The following is a 23,159-nucleotide window of genomic DNA, read 5'->3' on the forward strand; positions in this document are numbered from 1 at the left end:
ATCGATTCGGCGATATATCGCGATACTACATCGCGCGATTCTCGAATCGATTCAATAATCGGCAGAATCGATTTTTTTTTTTTTTTTTTTTTTTTTAGTGATTCACACCTTGAGCATGGAAGAATGTTATATGAACGGCACATTAAGCCTTAATATTTTTATTTTAATGCTGTTCAAATGTGAAACAGATTGCAAACTGTTTGTGTACAGTGGCTCACGGTTATAAGCCTCAAGTTTTAGATAAATATATTCATACAAATCTTACAGTGTACATGTACAAATTTACTGATAGTATTTTCTAAATTTGAATGGAAAAAAATCGCAACAATCGACTTATAAATTCGTATCGGGATTAATCGGTATCGAATCGTGACCATTCGTATCGGGATTAATCGGTATCGAATCGAATCGTGACCTGTGAATCGTGATACGAATCGAATCGTCAGGTACTAGGCAATTCACACCCCTAATGTATAGTAAGCCTTTTTATTTGAAAAAAAAAGACAAAAAAAGACCATGTATAGCAAGGTGTTTTATTTGAGAAAAAAAAAAAAAAAAAAGACCATGTATAGTAAGGCTTTTTATTTGAAAAAAAAAAAAAAAAAAAAAAAAAAAGACCATCTAAAGCAAGGCCTTTTATTTGGGGGGGGAGACCATGTATAGTAAGGTGTTTTATTAAAAAAAAAAAAAAGACCATTTATAGTAAGGCGTTTTGTTAAGGAAAAAAAAAAAGACCATGTATAGTAAGGCGTTTTATAAAAAAAAAAAAAAAAAAAAAAAAAAAAGACCATGTATAGTGAGGCGTTTTATTTGAAAAAAGAAAAAAAAAAAAGACCATTTATAGTAAGGTGTTTTATTTTGAAAAAAAAAAAAAAAAAAAAAAAAGACCATGTATAATTAAGCGTTTTATTTTGGAAAGAAAAAAAAAGACCATGTATAGTGAGGCGGTTTATTTGAAAAAAGACACAAAAAAAAGACCATGTATAGTAAGTCTTTTTATTTGAAAAAAAAGACAAAAAAAGACCATGTATAGCAAGGTGTTTTATTTGAGAAAAAAAAAAAAAAAAAAAAAAAAGACCATGTATAGTAAGGCTTTTTATTTGAAAAAAAAAAAAAAAAAAAGACCATCTAAAGCAAGGCCTTTTATTTGGGGGGGGAGACCATGTATAGTAAGGTGTTTTATTAAAAAAAAAAAAAAAAAAAGACCATGTATAGTAAGGCGTTTTGTTAAGGAAAAAAAAAAGACCATGTATAGTAAGGCGTTTTATAAAAAAAAAAAAAAAAAAAAAAAAAAAAGACCATGTATAGTAAGGCTTTTTATTTGAAAAAAAAAAAAAAAGACCATGTAAAGTAAGGCGTTTTATTTTGGAAAGAAAAAAAAAGTGCGGCGTTTTATTTGAAACAATAATTTTAAAAAAACATCTATAGTAAGGCGTTTTATTAAAAAAAAAGAAAAAAAAAAGACCATGTATAGTAACGCGTTTTGTTAAAAAAAAAAAAAAAAAAAAAAAAAAAAGACCATGTATAGCAAGCCGTTTTATTTGGGGGGAAAAAAATACCATGGAAAGTAAGGCGTTTTATTTTTTTGTTGGGAAAAAAAAAAAAAAAAAAAAAAAAAGACCATGTATAGCAAGCCGTTTTATTTGGGGGGAAAAAAATACCATGGAAAGTAAGGCGTTTTATTTTTTTGTTGGGAAAAAAATAAAACAAAACAAAAAATAAGACCATGTATAGTAAGGTGTTTTATTTTGGGAAAAAAAAAAGACCATGTATAGCAAGGCTTTTTGGGGGGGGGGGGTATAGTAAGGCGTTTTATTTGGGGGGAAAAAAAAAACCCATGTATAGTAACGCGTTTTATTTGAAAATTTTTTAAAGAAAAAAAAAAAAGAAACCATGCATAGCAAGGCGTTTTAAAAGACCATGTATAGTAAGGCTTTTTTTTTCAAGAAAAAAGGAAAAAATAAACCATGTATAGCAAAGCGTTTTATTAAAAAAAAAAAAAAAAAAAGACCACATATAGTAAGGCGTATACAGTAAGGCGTTTCATATGAAAAAAAAAAGACCAGGCATTTTTTTTTAAAGAAAAAAGGAAAAAAAAAAAACCATGTATAGTAAGGCGTTTTATTAAAAAAAAAAAAAAAAAACTTGTAAAGTAAGGCGTTTTATTTAAAAAGACCATGTATAGTAAGGCGTTTCGTCTGGAATAATAATAATAATAATAATTAAAAAAAGACCATTAAGGCGTTTTATTTTGGGGAAGAAAAAAAAAAGACCATGTATAGTCAGACGTTTCATATGGGGAGAAAGGGAAAAAAAACAAAAAGCCTTACTATACATGCCCCCCTCCCCCCCCCCCCCCCAAAAAAAACGCCTCACTATACGTGGTCTTTTTTTTTTTAAATACTTTTTATTAAAAAAAAAAAAAAAAAAAAAAGACCATGTATACTAAGGCGTTTTATTTAATTGTACATGCTTGAACTCAGCGTAGACATTCCTTTGGAAACTCCCTTCATTCGATCCCGGTCAAAACATCGCCAGTCACATACCTCGTAACATCAGACACCAAAGCAGCAGAGGTTTGTTGTAACCATAATACGTCTGTAAAGTAGTCTATATTTATGGTGAAATAGCGAGTCAGTGCACAAGATTTTCTTTCGCCCAGGGTGCAAATCTAGCAAGAACCGCCTCTGGATACACGAGGTAAACATACATGCGGTATTAAGGGAAAACTAGACACAGGTGAGTGGAGACACACGAGAGAGCCAGTGCGCAAAAGACTGGAAGCAGGGAACACACATACACAAGACACACTCAAACATGGTGGACGAAGGACTTCATAAAACCTGATCTTTTTTTCCCAATATTTGTTATTGTCGTTGCATTGTAACATTGTTATTTCATTGGCAAAATATTAAACTGATGTTCCATTGTATGTGTCTGCCATTGGGGATGTTGTTTGACCTTGGCAGAGGTCTAATCTATTCTTTATTGTGTTGAGTTTAAGAACCTTCAACATAAAATTCACCTGAAGGATTTCAATGTAATGCTCTGTGTAGTATAACTGTGTGTGTACATCTTGGTGTTTAAATATGACAAAGTTGAATTCTCTTTGGTTATATGTGTAAACTTAAACTGGTAGTCCAGCTATGCCTACTCTCCACCTAGGTTATTAGACGAAATGAAATCAATGAATTTTTAAAGATAATAACTGAAATGTCTGTTTCCAAAACTAATTAAAACTAACCATAGTGAAAATGTCCTTCATGTTTGTCTTTGTAATGATTTGGATGATAAAGTATGTGTGGAATGCTTTGTAAGCATTACAACACCCACAAATCTGAAAGTCTGCTTGGGAAATTTGTAAATTTGCACAAGAATGCTAACCTAGAACACCTGGTCACTGTGTCCCCGATGATCAAGCTATCCAGGCCAGGCATCAAAGGGGAAGTAAAACTAGACCACTGAGTATGATTTCAAGTACCTGCATGTACCTGAGGAACTTTTCGTTAATTTTGAGACACTTCTGGGTCACCTTCTGTTTATTATGGGGTACTTCCTGTTGATTTTGGAACACTTCCGGGTCACCTTCTGTTCATTATGGGGTACTTCCTGTTGATTTTAGAACACTTCCGGGTCACCTTCTGTTCATTATGAGGTACTTCCTGTTGATTTTGGAACACTTCCGGGTCACCTTCTGTTTATTACGCCGTACTTCCTGTTGATTTTGGGACACTTCCGGGTCACCTTATGTTCATTACGGGGTACTTCCTGTTGATTTTGGGACACTTCCGGATCACCTTCTGTTCATTATGGGGTACTTCCTGTGGATTTTGGGACACTTCTAGGTCACCTTATGTTCATTATGGGGTACTTCCTGTTGATTTTGGAACACTTCTGGATCACGTCCTGTTCAATTTGGGGCATTTCCAGCTCACAATGGCAAGTTCTGCAAAGTACTACAGTAGAAATAATACCTGGAAATGATCAGATTCCATGAGGTACTTGAAATAGTAGCCATCAAAAATAGGGAACGGCAATTAACAGAAGTTCACTGTGCATCAACTTAGGGCAGGGATGAACTTAACATTAGCAAACAGGTGTCAGGGGCCGTGAGCCGGGGTCCTCAAACGTCTCATAAAACTCATTAATACATTTCATTGGATTTAAAACAGGTATTGTTGTTGTTTTAAAAACAAATCAACATGCTGAATCTCTCATAATAATTTTGAGTACTCACCCCTCCCGTATCATGTAATATCATACTCTACTATTTCGTCGTTTTACTGCACGTGCAGACTTGATTCAGGCAGATGCTAGCAAACAAAGTTCCAAAATTGTTTGCGTCAGATGCTCTTACCAGTTGCAGTAGCATTGCTGTGAGTGTCAGCCAAGGAGGATGCAGGTAGGATGAGGTGGAGGGTGACATGAGTGACGCTTTTTATCACAAATATGTGAGTATTAAAGCAGTTGGAATGCAAACTGTATTAATATCGATTAGTGTTTTTGGCAGTAAAAATATTTAGATGAGTTAGTTGCTGTATTAAGCCTCAATGAGGACATTGTTTTACTAGGAGATAAGATAACATTAATTATTTATTTACAATCTTTGCAGCACCTGACTGGTTTGCGAAAATGACTTAACAGTTAACAGTCCCTGACTGAAGAGGGTGTGAGTACCTTTTGCCAAAAGCGAGAGAGGACGTGAGAGCGAGGGAGGTGCCTTGTGCTTGTGGGAGGCGGAAAGAACAACCGGGTGTGAGAGGGGGCAGGGGAAAAAAAAAAAGCGGAGAAAGTGCAGCCAGGCACACACGGGAGCGTCCTCCCCAAAACAGCGCGTCGAGGCTATCTGTAGCTCCAAACAAAACAGCGCCTCCTTCGCACTGACCTCCACCGAGGACGCGCCGCGCTCTCTGGCCAGCGGTCATGGCCACGACGCTGGAGGGCTGCCGCTGTCGGGGCGCCAGCCTCCGCAGCAACAGCGGCGGCGGCAGCATCCTTTACAACATTTTGAAGAGTGACAGAGAGGAGCAACAACAACACGAAACGCTACACAACTTACTCCACAGTCACAGGACCTCCTCCTCTTCCTCCTCTTCGTCCGCCTCTTCTGTAGCCTCCGGGCCGGCGTGGCCACATCAGGAGCCGCGGCAGCAACAACAGCAGGCGGCGGCGTGCTCCTGCGGGGCAACGCGGCGCCGCGGGGTCCTCCGCTCCCCGCAGGTGACGTGCAAAGCGGCGTCCGCCATCCTGGTCAAGACGCTGCGATTCGTCAAGAACGTGCCGTGCTTCCGGGAGCTGCCCGAGGACGAGCAGGTGGTCCTGATTCGGAGCGGCTGGGCGCCCCTGTTGGTGCTCGGTCTGGCGCAGGACCGCGTGGACTTTGAGACCACGGAGACGGTGGAGCCCAGCATGCTGCAGCGGATCCTCACCGGGGCGCCCCAGAGCCAGCGCGAGTCGGCGGCGGCGCAGGTGGTGACGGTGGCCGGCCAAAGTCAAAGCGGAGGAGCCGGCGTGTCGTTGGCCGACATCGAAGCCATTAAAGGCTTCCTGAAGAAGTGCTGGAGTGTGGACATCAGCACCAAGGAGTACGCCTACCTGAAGGGAGCCGTGCTCTTCAACCCTGGTAATGTCAGTCAGACCCTAAGATAAGTTGGGGGTCAAAACTCGGGTTTGTTAACCACACCCCTTTTGTAAAGTCACACAGAAGTTCATATTTGTTTTAGAGTACATATTTGAAATTGCGAGATTAACTTTGCAATTTGGCCATAATATTAGGTATAGGCTACTCAGCATTAAAATAACCAAATAAAGTAAATTATTAATTAATACTATATACATTCTAACTGTATTCTTATTTTATTTTAAATGCTTATATATTTGTTTTAGTTTTAACATATAAAGTGAAACTAAATATTGATCCAGTAAGACAATAAATGATTTCAAATCAACACATTTATTTTTTGTTAAATGTATTTCAATGACACACTTATTACTTTTGATATGAACTTTACTTTTTAATTTGATAATGCAATGTTTGAAGAAGAAAAAATGTCGTAAAATTTTGGAAATATATTGAAAGGCTTCCTGAAGCAGGGCTATTTTTGCCAAATGCAGGATGTCCCTCAAGTTTTATTTCATGTGTATTTATCCCTTAAAAAAAAAATACAAACAAAAAACCCCCACTGAGATCTCTTTTCCAGGCGTGTTTGGTTAAATCTATTGGTCATAAGTTCAAATATATATTTGATCGTTAAAGAAACTTAGTTGGGAACTTAATTGGCCATAGTATTCTATCAAAACTTACTTGATATTTTAATAAAAAGAATGAAAAAAGTAATAAATTATTGAAAACATACTTTCATTTAAACAAAATTAATTTTAAAAAAATATCCACATTTCCCAGTGACTTAACATTTTAATTTAAAAAATAAAATAAAAATAAAAAACATAAAAAAAATTGTTAAAAATAAAAACAATTTAACATAAATTGTATTTTTCAATATATACTTTAACATTTAATTATCTGTTATGCGTATTTCATTTTTTTTTAAATGAAAGCAATACATTAAATAATTCAATTAATAAGTTTAATTATTTGACAAAATATTTTCATTGTCTATTGATTAAATATTACATTAACTACCTTTACTTTTTAAGAAAGAAATTGAATGTGTGGCACATTTACATAGTAGTCATCCTTACCTGTTGCAGAATTGTTTGTAGATGCATTGCATCATACTGAGAGCTGTTTTTAATGTTTTTGTAACTGCATGAAAGAGTCACAGTTTTAGAAAGAGTTCTCAGTATGATGCAGTGTAGTTCTACAACCAAAAAAGCACATATGCTGATAGATGGATGCCTGAACTGCCATCAAAATAAACATTTGGATGACCAGTACGTAACTCTTGCTTAACTCTCTTAAATCTCTTAAATCTTAACTCTCATACTCAATTTGTGTGGAAGTTGCTCCCATCTCTTAACATTGCCTTTTCTCCACCTTGTCCCCCTCCATCTTCTCAGATCTGGAGGGTCTACGCTGCCTGCCGTACATCCAGTCATTGCGGCGCGAAGCCCACCAGGCCCTCAACGAGCACGTGCGGCTGATCCACCGCGAGGACGCCACACGCTTCGCCAAGCTGCTCATCGCCCTGTCCATGCTGAGGTCCATCAGCCCGTCGGTGGTGGCCCAGCTCTTTTTCAAGCCCATCATCGGGAGCGTCAACATCGAGGAGGTGCTCATGGAGATGTTCTACGGGAAGTAAGGACACACACCTCGCCGGTGAAGGTGACCTTCCAGTTGCCTGATAGACTGTACAGTAAGGCTTTTATTGGACAGTGAAAAAAGGAACGAGTGCGTGTGAATGCTTTATGTTATGTTCAAAGCAGGCTCTGTAATTCATAGCTTAACTTATTTGTTTTATAAACTATTTTTCTAAAATAAACTCCCTCAAGTGTTGTTCTTCAGCGCTGTTATTGACACACTTTCCACAGGGTCAGACGACCTCGAGGCTACATGGCACATGCAGATAAACGGCCGACAAGACTCGCACGCTTACCTTCAGCGAATCTGGGTCACACTGATTCAGGCCAGCAGCTTGTTTACGTTTTGATAAAACTCCATTGTGAGAAATGCGAGCCTGCAGGAGGCTTCATTTCACTGCAAGGAGCATGTCCCGAGACATAACATTAGGTACACCTCTACTATGCAATGGGATGCAATCAAAATGTCCATCATAAATGTTACCTTTGTAAAATCTTTTTTTCCCCCCGATTTTATTTATTTATTTATTTTTAATACCATTATAAAGTGCAAATGTACCTAGTGAAGTGTATAAATTCACACAAGGCTTTAGGCATAGGCTTGAAAATTTTAATTATTTTCCAGAAAAAAACGTCTTGTAATGTTATGAGAATAATGTCATATTTTTTCTCTGACTTTATATAACAATATGACTTTATCTTTGTAACATTGTGGCTTTTTTTCCACTCTCAAAAAATACATTATTCTCCCAATATTATGCTCGATTTTTTGATAAACAGGTTTGCAACTTATAATAAACTTTATTGTTGTTTTGTTTTTTTCTCAATAAAATACAACATAATCATACTATTATTCCCTTTTGCTTAAAAAAAAATTAAAAAATTTGTCATAATATAGTATTGCAAAAAAAATCTTCAAATAAATGGAACTTTGTCATATTACGTTTTTTTTCTCTCTAAACATATTCACGTATTATCATTAATGAATGACTATAACGGTATGCCTTCTTATCCAAATAATACAACGTAATTGTCGCAATATTGCAAGGTTAAAAAAAAAAAAGACTATATTGTCATAACACCTTTTTATCCTTGAAAAATGACTTTACTTTTATATTACTAGTCTTTTGTTACTTGAAAAAAAATCAGATTTTATTGTCACAATATTATGACTATTTTTCTTAAATTATTGCACTAATCATATATCGTAGATTGATATTTTTCTTTGGCCTCCTCTTTGAGATTCAAAATGTAATGCCAGAGTGTTATTGTAATGACAGTATTACAGCCAAATAATTATAGGCTATTTTTTTTTAAATAACTATAGGTCACGCTCATAACAGGTTTCAGCAATTGTAATCCTGAAGTGACACCAAGTGGAACGAAAAGATCCTGTTACCTAGTCCCAGTATATGTCTTTTTCAAAACCTGCAAAAGAAAAAGTTTGGCAACAAGAACAGCCAATTTCAAGAAAAATGGGAGACAGAATGTTGCCGGTATGTCTTGAATGTACAGAAATTTTGCACCGTGCAAGAAGTCAGATATCATTACTCAACAAGACATGCTGAGGAGTATGCAAAGTACCAGGGAGATGAGAAAGAGGACCGGGTCACCAATCTTTTTCATATTCTGAAGAACTAGGAATATTCTCAACTGTTCATAATGACTGAAGAGCATGGATTAGCTGTATTTTTCTTTGTTGAATACTTGAACTTCTCTTTTGGGGACTACTTAATGCAGACCAGACACACAAAGAATCTATCTCCAGTAGCCCCCACATAAGTTGAGTTTGTGACCTTATTCCTCATAAGGGTCACGGGGGTGCTGGAGTTAGTTTATTGTAATAACAAATAGTAGCAGAAATTATATATTATAATATATGAGTAGGAATTGAGTTTATATTATACCTATATAAATGACTATGTAGGCCCTATACAAGTATATTTATGAAAACAGAGGAGAGAAATCTCTTCTGCCCTCTGGTGGCCAAATCTGAAAATGTAGGAGGTATGATTCTCTCGCGCACACGCACACGCACACACATTGGGTCTTTACTTGGATATTCTTATTCGTGACTGCGTTTGCTCTCTCTTTTTCAGCGCAAGTCATTTTATCTCCAATTAACTTGTTAATTACTGTGAGTAATAAAAACTCTATTAATCTGCTGTCTCCCAATAAACCTCCAGCTGGCTGCCAACATTCAACAGTCATCCAACTACACAACATGTGGTGCGCGCGTGGCTGTGCGTGCGTGTCATATGTCCTAACTCGTGTCCTATATGTGTGTCTTTGTTTGGGTTGTGGCCGATTACGCATGAATGAAAGGACCTAGAAATGTTGGCACAGCAATTTCCTGTAGGGGATACCAGGGTTTGTTTTCACATGGGTAATTTATCACATTGCCCTCCGTTATCTTCTTCACAAAAGTGCAGTATAGTTTTCTTTACTGCGATTGGCTGGCAACCAGTTCAGGGTGTACCCCGCCTACTGCCCGAAGCCAGTTGAGATAGGCTCCAGCACCCCCGCGACCATTGTGAGGAAGAAGCGGTTCAGAAAATGGATGGATGGATGGATGGATGGATGGATGGATGGATGGATACATTTCTTTATGTGCTCTGGGGTCTTGTCCTGTCCGAAAATAAACAAACAAACAAACAAAAAAAACAAATAAATAAATACATGAATAAATAAATAAAAGTGCATTCTGAAAATATTCCCTGCATTTATTATTATCTTATTGCATAGTAATCTGAAATCAGAGCGAAACATTTTTGCATCAAATCCTGACAAAAAGCTGCATTTAGGAATGCTATTTAAACTGTCGTCATTGCGCCCTCCAGTGGACAAAACGATAAATTTTAGTGAAAACTGCAAATTGTTAACCTTGCTCTCGCAAGATGAATTCTCGCGGTGTTTGTGAGTTGTGTTCTCTCCTCACGGGCTATATTAGATTGACAGGCCCTATTTTAACATTTTTGTGTAACAACAAATCAGGCAATATAGACGGATGATACATTTTTACTCATCGTGAAATAGTACATAATGGTGATCCTGCTCAACTAAAAATATATATATCACGTGAATATTTTTTTCCCTTCATTTTTTTAAATTGAATTGTTCAAGGTGAGGGCGGCACGGTTGTCGAGTGGTTAGCACGTCCGCTTCCCAGTTCTGAGGTCTCCGGTTCGAGTCCAGGCTCGGACCTTGCTGGGTGGAGTTTGCATGTTCTCCCCGTGCCCGCATGGGTCTTCTCCGGGTACTCTGGTCTCCTCCCACATTCCAAAGACATGCATGGCAGGTTGATTGGGCGCTCCGAATTGTCCCTAGGTGTGCTTGTGAGTGTGGATGGTTGTTCGTCTCTGTGTGCCCTGCGATTGGTTGGCAACCAGTCCAGGGTGTCCCCCGCCTACTGCCCAGAGCCAGCTGAGATAGGCGCCAGCAGCCCCCGCGACCCTTGTGAGGAATAAGCGGTCAAGAAAATGGATGGATGGATGTTCAAGGTGATGTGGTGAGTGGTAGGCGACATCGTGGTGCCCTCTATTGGCCATTGGTATGTCTGTCATGAGTAGAAGATAAACAAAATCGTAAAGAAGCCATGTCTGAAAAGACACAGGAAGTCTGCCATTTTGGTTTGAAGCGGCCATTTTAGGGTTATTTTGCCAATTTCTAGCAGTCCTTGAAAGACTAACTTTGAGCAATTTTACCCATTTACAACCAAATTGGAAACATAAACACTGCTACGTAGCAGATCACCTGTGTGAGAAAACGGATGGATATACTGGCAGGGCACTGATGGTTAATGATTCGACGACAAAACAAAACAAAAAAAAAACAAAAAAACTGAGCTGGAGGAGTTTGATTGTGGTCCCTTAGTAGCATAAAAGTATGGAAAACATCTGCAGCTTTAAGTGTTGATTTCCTTCAACCTCAAACATCTCACTTATGCTAACAAGTTCATCTCACCTACGCATGCCTTCATGAGACACGTGATTCCAAAGATGAAGAATCAAGATTCAGGGGGGAAGTAAAGGATGAAATGCTCCTGTATTTGTGTACACCGTGTTCTCGTGGCAAGTAACTCATCATTTTATTTATTTATTTATTTTATTTTTTTGGGCTGCGTGATTTTGGCCTACTTTTACTTTCAGTTCTTTCCTCAACGGGGTTCCATGCAGACAGTTGTGTTGCAGTGTTGTTTACTATTCTAAATATTATCTGTGTGAGAATCCCCAGGAGATGGCACTATTTGGCAGCATTTACATAGTAATAATAATCATAACGCTTGTATAATAGTGAGAAAAAAAATGTGCATGGTTTTGTGTTGCTTTGTCCACTTATGTACCAATAGACACAGCATGCTTTCCCAAGCAGGAGGTGCAATTATTGATAAGTGATAATAAATTTAAACCCATTTATAACGAATGGACTCCTCACTGCAGGGTGCAATGCTGCATTAGTGCAACTTTAGCATAAACAGGAAGTGTGCTTGTTTTAGTTGTAGAAATGATGTTTAAGAACTGGTAGACAGCTATTTATCATGCCCACAAGGGGTGTTAAAAAAATCGATTCGGCGATATATCGCGATACTACATCGCGCGATTCTCGAATCGATTCAATAAAAAAAAAAAAAGATGTTTTTTTTTTTTTTTTTTTTTTAAGAGCTCAGAATTGTTCATTCGGTAGTCTTACCGATTCAACGTCTTATCATCATTGCCTTTTTTTTTTTTTTTTTGTATGTGTGAATCGATTTTTAAACTTCCATTTTTAATGGAAAAATATTCAACAAAACGTCTGACTTCGGGTTAGGATTCACACCTTGAGCATGGAAGAATGTTATATGAACGGAACATTAAGCCTTAATATTTTATTTTAATGCTGTTCAAACATGAAACAGATTACAACCTCCAAAAAGACTGAAATTTCAGATAAATAAATAATACATTTTCATATAAATCTTACACTCTACAAGCTTACGGATTAGTATTTTCTAAATTTGAATGAAAAAAAATCGCAACAATCGATTTATAAATTCGTATCGGGATTAATCGGTATCGAATCGAATCGTGACCTGTGAATCGTGATACGAATCGAATCGTCAGGTACTAGGCAATTCACACCCCTAATGCCCACTATGCAGCCTTTGAGGTTAATCATAAATTGCATACATTACACTACAGACCATACTTACTTGATTTCATATCTGCAATGAAAGGAATCCAATGAGACACATCATAACGCCATCCAATTCAAAAAATCATGTCAAAGACATTGCATCGACGTCAGCATTATTTCCATTTATACCAGCCGTGTGTGCTGGCAGTGTGTCATTACTTGGTGCGCTAGTTATTGGAAGTGCGCTCACAGAAATATTTCAACTTTAACTTAAGATTTATGTTTTTTTGTGTGTTTTTTTTTGTGTTTTTTTTTAAACATAAATTTACTTTTTTTATTTTTTTTTTTAGATAATTTTATTTTTTAGATAATTTTACCCTACCAAATAAAACTTATATGATACATTGTACATATTCATTCTAATAAAGCCTATTTATTTGAAATGCATAATACTCAAGTTTAGTATTAATAAAGTATCATTACTTTAAAAAAAAAAAAAATCATTAATTTGTACTTTTTTGGAATGTCTGGATTGTTTCATTCCCAAAATATAAAAATATAAAAAATGCAGCAGTATATTTATCGTGTATATGTAACTTATGCAATTCAAACAGTATGCTTCATGTATTTTAAATAAATATTTTAATTCTTATTAATTTAGAGTAATTATACTTTATTAATACTAAATACACAAACCTGAGGATTATGCATTTTAAATAAATAGGGCTCATTATACTAATCAATATGTGTCATATAAGGTTGATGTTCAATAATCTAAAAAGTAATGGGAATTTGTTATGTAAAAAAAAAAAAAAAATACAGAAATCTTAAGTTCGGCTTTGAATATTTCCGTGAGTGTGGGGCTTTTATTTGCACGCATTTTCCTAATAATTCATCCACCCATTTTCTATAGCGCTTGTCTTCAATGGGGTCACGGAGGAGTTGGAGCCGAACCCAGCTGACTTCAAGCAAGAGACAGGGAACACCTTGGACTTGTCAACAGCACCAGAAAGAAATTGTGGGCGGGGGGCATTACCTTTTTTTGAGTCTGCACACTTCATCAACCTAAATCTAATGTTCATCAGGTTGAACAGCGGCATTGTGACAACTGCAAAAGTGCTCAGAAATATTTTCTGTCACTTAAAAGCGGAAATCTGAAATCTAAAAGACAAACTGAAAAAAATGTGTAGTTCATTTTGCATTTATTCAACTCAAAAGTTCATTTGAAACAAATCCACTCGTCACTTCTGTAAACAATTATGTCCGAATGAATGACTGCAACCCAGCCCCTTCTATCTGGAATTGGCTAGCAGTTGCCTTCATTTGCATGTTGGAATAGGGCTGTACGATATGGATATCATTTTTGCCAGACATCTCTATTCTTTGATCTTTGACTCAGCATGAGACTTCACATCATTTTACTTTTTTTATGGTGCCTTCTGTATTTTGTGTTATTTTATTTCTATACTTATACAGATTTCTTTTTTAGTATTAATTTTATTTGCGTGTATACTTATCTACTTATATTTACTCGAATTAATTTTATTTTGTGTTATTTTATTTCACTTGTGTCTACTAAAAGACTAATTTCTATTCCATGCACAGCACTTTGTATGCAGCAATTGCTGTTTTAAAGTGATTTAGAAATAAGGTTGAGTTATGTCGATGATATACAGAAACAACATATGGGTTCAGTAAAAAACTAAGCAGAATATCAATCCAAAAAGGATGTGTAAAGTGCTGTTTTTTTTTAATTAGAACTTAGTGACAGTCATCAACATGAACAAACGGCAATAAAAAAAGAGAATTCAACTCACATTGTACTGCAACTGCTTTAGTGATAAATAATTTTATGCTCCATAGTTGTTGTTGTGTATGTGTGACTGCTTGGGTCTGTTAACAGCATACTGTGTATTGCTACAATTCATCCGTGCTGTGTGGCTTGACTAATTAAAATAAAAGTTTGACACTCACTTGTAAACGTAACCAGTGGACTCAGGATTCCCAATGATGTCAACTGTGTCATCCTGGATCAAGGTTTGGCGTTTGGTGGCTCCCATTAAAGCCGCACGACGTGCTCACTGCTCAGTCTTTGTCCCAGCGCCAGCCGGCAAATGCGCACTATCTACCCGGAAGTAGATTTGTCTAAGGCACGTCTGCAGAGCGCGCGTCATCCCACCCCAGCCCTCGTGATCCGGATTGTAATTGGCTAGCCTTAGTTGTCAATCAAAGCCAAACTTGAAAGGAGGTATGTGGTTGGCTGGCACGCCATGCTCTACTTGAACCAGAAGGCGCAAGTTTACGTGACTGATAGGACGAATAGTTGGTGAGTCATCTTGCTAGGGCGGGCACGGCTGACTGACAGGGCGGGCACGGACCTCCAAGGCCCGCCCATGGCGACGGGACCGTCAACAGCCAATCACAATCATTGGTCAACACGTTCCCACCAATGGCCTTTTCGACCCTTCAAGATATACCCTGAGAAATAATGTGTAATATTGACATTAGCTGGCAAGCAATTCAGGGTGTAACCCGCCTCTCGTCTCAAGTCAGCTCGGTTCCAGCACATTCGTGTCTCTCGTGAGGATAAGTCGAATAGAAGATGTATGGATGCTGTGAAATATCAACGAATGAGGCCCCGCACAGCCTCATGAGCCTACACAGCATTGTGGAGTGATCAAGAAAATTCTCTTTAACACTGGAAACTTTACTGCAGCACTTGAATTCATCTGACAAGACAGTTTTTACATGCTACAGTGGGAGCTGCTGTTATGGTTAGCAACAGTGTTCAAAACAGTGTTTTTTTTTTTTTTCAATCATGAGGCCGTGCAGATAAAGTTTCGAGTGCCAACAGGAGTTGCATATAAAAGTGGAGGCGTACAAAAGAAATCAAGGTTGTTTTTAATGTGCAGTGAGAAAGTATAAGGGCAACTGATCATGATTCGTGTTCCTATAAAGATAGACGTTTCTCTCCGCGTGAAAATTGTGTTTATATATTTATATAAATATCTATATTATATATAGAATACATATCTATTTGCTATGCATACTCAAAAAAGTCACACCTTCAAATATATCTAAAGTCTTTTCCCCCCGGAACACAAATGTACTCTTTTTCTTGCCTTAAACATGAATTATTGTTACATAGGAAACCAAAGCAGTTATCAGAATGTGAATATTGTTTTTTTTTTTTCTTTTAAAAACAAACAAACAATGAAAATGATTTGAGTTTGTGTGGGATTCAAAAGTCGTGTACAAAACACTGAATTGTCCTCCCGTGGTGGATGAAACAATAAAATTGGAGTCCTCAGGCAACCGCTTATAAAAATAGAGTTATTTTTTAAAATAATCTACACTTTCTTATTTCTTTTCTTTTAAGGTGAGGCATTCACAAACAGCGTCTCAAATAGAAAATACCAAACGTTGTCTTCGTCGTCTTCTGTTGCAGGGAGCTGATTGGTGTGGACAAGCCCCGCCCCCTCCTTCTCAGCCCCACGCTTTTTATTTTTGCATATTCTATGATTTTTTTTTGTGATATTCCTTTTTTAAAGTAGATACACCTTTTACAGGTCAAAACACCCCCCCCAAAAAAGAGAAGTCGTTACAGCCCCTGGAAGCTGATAAAATGTCCAGGAAAACCTACAAAGAATGCAAAGATTTCAAATGAAACAGTACACTGCATAACTCGCTTTGCAAACAAGCACATGGGCATTGAAATTGTAAAAAAAAAGAAAAAAAAAAGTGATACAAATATACACCTCTGGAAGTTAAAGCATACTGAAGCATAGAACTGCCAATGTGGAGTAAACATTTTCGACTGGCAAATACATTCAAACATATTTGCAACTACATTTAAACGTATCTAAATATGTGATCACTCATTTGCAAGTACATTCAAACCCATTTAAACATACTTGCAAATATTTTTAAACGTACTTGCAAATACATTTAAACATATTTGCGAATACTTTCAAATGTACTTGTAGGCTAAACGCAAAAAAATAAAATAAATGGTAGACATTATGGATAAACAATGTGTACTTACTCATTTTTCGAATGTATTGATATAATGTAAGACAAATGGTCGAAAATAGCTTTTTTTTTTAAACTTGCACATGTCAAAATCCTGTGGCTTTATGGAAAAAAATGCTGTTTTTAGCATTTCGTCTATAACATACTTGCAAATATGCTTAAAAGTACTTGGAAACATATTTGAACATATTTCTATACGTTTAAATGTACAGAATTTTTTAGCATTTGGCCTACATTATACCAACTTGCAAATATGTTTACTTGCGTATGCATTTAACTTTATTTATAGTTGTTTAAATGCATTTTTAGCATTTGGTTTAAACATACATTTATTTATTTATTTTGCATTTGGCATGCATATATGTCTGAAAATTAAATAGGTTAAACATTGTTTATTCATCATTTCTAGGGTTTATTATGTCTGAAGTGCATGATATCTGTTCAGAATATTTACCCATAATGCCACGGGTTATTGAATACCACATGTGCATACCCTATGGCATTATGAGTTAAAAAAACAAACAAACAGAACGCTAATCATGGACTGCAGACATAATAATAGGTGTGTCAGGTGATTATAATTTTTAATCAAAATTAATCACATGACTTCAATAGTTAACTCACGGTTAGTCACACATTTTATATCTGTTCTAAATATACGTTACAATAATATGTTTCATACTCACATAAGTGGAAAAAATGTTAAACAGAAATATGACTGCTTCTTATACTCATTGATACAGTAATTTAATAATAATTCAAAATTTAGTTAAAAATAAAAAGATGTACTGCAGAAATGATGTACGTTAAAAAACTAGTGTGATATTGATTTGTGTTGGTAATTTTTATGCCACTAGATGGCATAATTGCATTTGTGAGACTGGCAACAGCGCAGTGGATTTTTCTTTTTATATTAAGAGCCATCTAATCTTAAACATGAAGTAACTTGTGAATTTTTTCACATTTTTAAAATGGTCAAATACAACTTGACCCAAGTCTCCACCAATGCATTATCATTAATTTCATTACCGCGAAATTTTAACGTGCTGCGTTGGGACTGGATTTCTCCAGTACAGGCTTTCCAAGTCAGGGGTGGTCATTAATCGCATATTTAAAAAAAAAATAGTGTTAAACGAACTTTAAATAAACTCAAAATGAATGCACTCATTTTGACACAACTACATAATAATCATAAAATTTACGAATAATCAATGTACGTAATTTTCATACGTGTTGGTGTAATGTAGGCCAAATGTGTAAAAAAAAAAGGTTTTAGGCACAAGTCAATAACACGTGGCATTATGGAAGAAAATGCTGCTTTTATCATTTAGAACATTTGAACGTATTTGCTAACACATTCAAATGTATTTGCCAGTCAAAACAGTTGACTCCACATTGTCAGTTCCACGCTTCCGTAAAAGCAAACTCCGAAGATGGAGAAGGCAACAGACGTGTGAACGAGCGAACAGAAGAGGAATGCTACAAATGAATGGAATTATATGTACAAGACCCTGTTTTCCTTTTGCACGGATGGATGCATGTGTGTGCATATGAGCGTGTTAGTGTGTGTCCACTATAGCGTTCTTTCAACGCGAGTGTCCTTGGACGATTACAAATCTCCACGTCAAAAATGACCCAGAACAGAGCGCGGGTCCTTTCGGGGAAATCGGCGTCTCCCCTGGAAAAAAAGCGAAGCGAACTTTTTACCGTGTCGCCTCTCGGTTTACCAGATGACGCTTGAGATGCTGGTCTCGCGGGGCAACAGGGGCAGCATGGCGTTGTTGGCGTGCGCCTCCTCCAGGCTGTGCTCGCGGCTCTTCCCGGGCGGCCTCTGGCCGTTGAGCAGCGTCAGGGGGATGTTGCAGTAGGTGTGCTGGCTCCCCAGCGACGACAGCGGCGGCAGGGTGCCCCCCGCGGGCAGGTCGTACTCGTAGCTGCGGTAGTAGTGTTTCTGCCTGACGGTGGTGTGGTAGGAGTTGTGGAAGGACGAGCGCAGCTCCGGGTGCGCGGTGGCCATGGCGGTGGAGGTGGCCGCCGCCATGGAGATGGCCGAGACGGTCTGCAGCTCGCCGAAAGCGCCCTGCTCGCTGACGTCCAGCGCCGGCTCGTGGCCCAACATGGGCTCGGTGCGCCTGAAGGGCATCTCGTACTGCAGCTGCTTCCAGAACTTGGAGTGCAGCTTGTTGCTCTTGGGGCCGTGCCACTTGATGACGGTGAGGGTCTTGATGGTGTGCTTGAGGGCCTCCACCTCCTGGTAATTCATGATGCCGCGCAGCTCGGCGCACTCGATGAGGATCACCTTGATCTCGCCGGTGACCAGCATGTTGCGCAGGCGCGTCTCCAGCTCGAAGATGCTCCAGCCGCGCCGTACCACGTAGTTGGGAGTCATGACGATGATGAGGCGCTTGCTCTGATCCACGCAGCGCGCCACGTCCTCGATGTAAGCTGCGGGAAACAGGAAGGCTGGTAAAAAGACGTTCAAGTGGCGGGAAAATTGGAGGGGGTTTGCTAGTTGGAGGACGAGGGACGACACTGGACAAGACGCACAGAGTTGAACACAAGACAATAGCACATTTCACACTAGACATAAGGCACCAATTCAGGAATCGGGGGCGGGGGGGTTGTTTGAAGTCAACTCACAAACTTGCTAGCTTCTGATATACAGTAATCGTCTTGAATTCTCTTGTTTGCATTCTTTCTCTGGATACCTATTTTTAACTCATTCACTGCCATTGACGGAAAAAGACGTCAAATGATGCATTTTTTTTCTGGTCTGGCAATGAATGTGTTAATAAATAACTGAAAAAAAAAATCAAAGTGGCACTTGCAGCTTTCTATTTTTCTGTATGTGGCCCTCAGAGGAAAAAGTTTGGACACCCCTGCTGTACATTATATCAACAATTTATAATTGCTTCATTGATTTTTTACCATGTTTAACTCATTCACTGCCATTGACGGAAAAAGACGTCAAATGATGCATTTTTTTTGCTGGTCTGGCAATGAATGTGTTAAAGGTATTATTGTAAAATGACTATAAAATGATATTAAACGGGACCTCAAGGCAAAACATTTTTCTTGCAATAATATGTTTTACGTGCAAACCACAATTCAAAACATAATACGATTCCGGAAATAAGACTCAAGCAGACTGATCCATTCGTTTTCATCCATCTCATGGAGCTGCCATTTTGATCTTTCAAAACCCTCCGTTGTCGACTGAAATTGACGTCGAGATGCCTTCGGGCTCGCATTGTGAACGTCACAAGATCAAACTCAGAAAACTGGCGAGCTGTGACGTTTTCAATGGGGTATATGCCACGGAAGAGGCGGGACTGTTTTTGCACATAAGCTTTGATTCCGGTTCTGGTTTGCGACGCGTGGGCCGCGTCCCAATACTTGTGCTTCCGACTTTGTGCCCCTCGGTTGCGCATTCCCGTTGACGGGTGAGTTATGAAATAAATGACTCGACTGACGAATGGCGCGGGAAGAATTCGAATCAGTTTAACCAGTCGACAGTGGCCTATTGTTAAGGAATATGTTTGTAGATAAAAAAAAAAAAAAAAAGAAGCAATGTGTTTGTAGTTAATGAGGATGTTGAAAATTTTGACGGCTTTGTACGACAAATAATTACCCCTTGATACCCAGAGGTTATTACAAATGTGCTCCAGTGTTGAAGGTAATATATTTGGAGTTATATACCTGCAGATGCGACACAGCTGTTGGTTGATTTAAAAAAAAATATATATATATTGAAGGTTTATAATAATAAACTCAGATTTATGTGAACGCCGCAGGTGTAAGCTCTGAAATATGTGTTTGGAATTATGTTCCTCAAATTATTTAGTAGGCATTACAATATTGTTCAATATCCAGGAAAACTTCAGGTTTTCGGCATAGGTTTTAGAGGCATGTTCTGGCAGTCACTTTGGGCCTTAATGGGTTAAACCATGCATGTCAAACTCATTTTTGTCTTGGGCCACTTTGCAGTTACGGCTTACCTTATACGCTATCACATACTTTCCTAACTTTGTAATGGTAAAACCAAATAAATGTGCAATCATCTCATTATATTATTACATATACACAAAAAATGATGGATTCCTAGTTCTGAAATCAGAAATCAAGGACAATAGTTTGTTCTATTATTGTTCAAATTATTGTAAAAAGGTTAAAAAAAAAAAGTCTTCAATGTATTTCACATGACAATTTGAAATTTTGGTATAGATATCAGGAAGTGTCATGGAAGTTGACGCAGATGATTTGCTTTCGCGGGCCACATAAAATAATTTGGCAGGCTGGGTCTGGCCTCCGGGCTTTGAGTTTGACACCTGTGGTTTGAAGTTTTATGTGATTATAAACTTTTTTTTTTTTTTTTGAGAGATGCCAATTGTTCAAGTTTTTTATTTATTTATTTATTTTGCTATTTCTGGCAGTTGTAGTCAGAACTCCGCCAGGATCAGGAAATGGCGACCAAAGTTTGAGGAACACCCGAGACTCACCAACCATAAACGCAACTCTCAGTGTCCCAGACATTAAGTATCAATTCAAATCAAAGTAACAATTGTTGTTTTCAAAAAAAAAAAAAAAAAAAAAAGATTATATTTATAGACAAGAAGTTTTTCTTTTTTTCCCCTTTTACAAACAGTTAGTGATAAAGTATAACATATCCATCCTAAATGCAATTTGAGGTTACGTCACAACTCTCGAGACAGAACTCCGTCCAAAAAAAAAAAAAGAGGACTCCTGTATTGTTCTATACGAATGAAACAATACCAAATGTAAGTTGACTGGAGATGTGGGACCAATTTCCTACAGATAACCCACCCCAAGATGCCTGGAGCTTGAAGCTTTTATTGTATAGTCTTCAATTTACTGCCCTCTCTGTTGTGACCAATCACTTCCAAGTTTGGATCCATAAATCAGAGTGATTGTCTTTTTTAAGGCTTTGGCGTAGAAGCATGATTTTCTCTTACTGGACTAAGGGACTGTACCTTAGCGGAAAGCAAAAATACTGTAAGTATAAAATGCAGCTGATAAAAACTGTTATTGAGTTGAACAGAGGTTGTTAACTTTAGATAGAATAATAGAATAGAACCTCTTGAGAATTAGTACTGACTTTAGGAAGAGAACTTGCCTGCTTACTAGTCACAGTGATTAACATTAAAACAACAACTGTATGATAGGTAACATGCTACTTCAAACCTTGCACAAATTCAGATTTAGATTACTTAATTTCTCCTAAAAGCGCCATTCTCCCAGTTACAGGTCGTCCAAGAAACATGAAAACAATGACCGACAGAGTGAGACAGAACGGGAAGTCTGGCGGTTCACCTTTCAGCGCCCCAAGTTTTAGATAAAAGGTTAATCTAAAACAGATTTATTTTTTATTTTTTTGTGTGAAACTTATCTCCTTTTCTTTTGCGCTGTCCCTGCTTTCTGGCAGAAATCTGCAGATTATAGTGATGATCAAAACACATTAAATATTGAAAATATATCAATACTGATGGATAATGCTGGGGCAGGAGGTGATCAACAAAGCTAAAAGTTAAAAGCCAGGTACATGCATACAAATAATCATGCCTGATTTGAGCCTTTCCCGTTGATCAGTCATAAAATGCCTAAATGTTACTTACATTACGTATGTTATGATCTGTGTTTTGTTGATTTGGTTTTAGTTAGATTTTAGTTGACATGTCTGTCTCATTATGTTTTTTTGTGTCCACCTGTCCTTGCCAACCTGGCCCCTTGTGTCATCCAATCAGCTACCGCCACGTGCGTTTTTGTCCAGGTGACTCTCGCCTCGTTATTTTTTTTCTTTAGTGCTTACTTTCAGTTTTCATTGGCTCATTGTACTTGTTACAGCGTCTTATTGCTGTTAGCGTTTGTTTGCTATAAGTCGAGCCAAGTCACGTCCTTTGCCCAGTGTTTGTTTTGGGGTTCTTGTTATTTTGGACTTTTGTTAATTCTATTATTTTGATGATTGAGTACCTAGATAGGTGGTTCGGAAAATGGATGTGAAAATATGTTTTGGTTCTTTTAGAAAATAAATATTTTTTTGTCTTTGAACACATTCTGCTTCCTGGGCCCACCTCTATAACGTATCTCTAAAAATTGATCTTCAGCCATTAGCCTGTGGTATGGGGTCTCTTAAGGGTTATAATTAATTCCTCCCTAATCTGCTCATAAAACAGTCGGGCTGACAATCCTAAATGTTAAACCTGTTCAGTATTCACCATCACAAGTCCTTATGTGTGTAGTCAACACAGTGGAAAAAGGACGGTAAGCACAGAGGATACACCATAAAAATGACAGGAAGAAGGGTTAGTTCAGTGGCTGTGTCTGAATGTGCACCCTACTCCCTGCACAGTGTCCATTTTGTAGCGGCTTCCGAATGTCCAGGGAGTGAAAATGTAGGGCACTCAAAATTACCCACCATGCACTCTGAAAAGTAGTGAACGTTGATGCTCACTCAACCGGGTTGATAAAGACCACAATGCAATGCGAGTATAAAAAACATGGCGTGATCGACAGCGCAAGTGCGAGAATCAAAGCGGTTACATTAATATATGCTATGGAAGTAATTAATGCGTTATAGTTGAAAATATTTACAACAAAGGAACTAAAGTACAGTTTTAAAACATTTTCATTCACAATAAATAGTCGGAGATTTATGCGCCAGTGCGGCGTAACAGTTACAGTGGTCACGTGATATGCGACGAGGAGAAGTAGTGAGCTGGCTGTCCTACATATTAGAC

General features: G+C 37.7%; 2 protein-coding genes across 5 annotated transcripts in view; one reads left to right on the forward strand and one right to left on the reverse strand.

Annotated features, from left to right (window-relative positions):
- Positions 1-4,385: 4,385 nt before the first annotated feature.
- nr0b1 (nuclear receptor subfamily 0, group B, member 1) lies at positions 4,386-7,441 on the forward strand. The gene is made up of 3 exons (XM_077536449.1): positions 4,386-4,451; positions 4,613-5,623; positions 7,021-7,441. Exons 2-3 carry the CDS (start codon positions 4,924-4,926, stop codon positions 7,260-7,262), a joined length of 942 nt encoding a protein of 313 aa, XP_077392575.1. The 5' UTR covers positions 4,386-4,451; positions 4,613-4,923; the 3' UTR covers positions 7,263-7,441.
- Positions 7,442-15,007: 7,566 nt separating this feature from the next.
- Positions 15,008-23,159, reverse strand: part of il1rapl1a (interleukin 1 receptor accessory protein-like 1a) — a 287,392-nt gene continuing 279,240 nt past the window's right edge. For 2 of the 4 annotated variants that reach the window (XM_077536448.1, XM_077536445.1), the window contains one exon: positions 15,010-18,849. In XM_077536448.1, coding sequence (XP_077392574.1) covers positions 18,128-18,849 — 722 coding nt within the window. In that variant the 3' untranslated portion in view covers positions 15,010-18,127. Of the gene's footprint in view, positions 18,850-23,159 lie in introns of all 4 variants that reach the window. The other 2 variants (XM_077536446.1, XM_077536447.1) reach the window with 2 other exon arrangements.

This window comes from Festucalex cinctus, chromosome 11 (genome assembly GCF_051991245.1).
Source record: "Festucalex cinctus isolate MCC-2025b chromosome 11, RoL_Fcin_1.0, whole genome shotgun sequence".
NCBI classification, from domain to species: domain Eukaryota; kingdom Metazoa; phylum Chordata; class Actinopteri; order Syngnathiformes; family Syngnathidae; genus Festucalex; species Festucalex cinctus.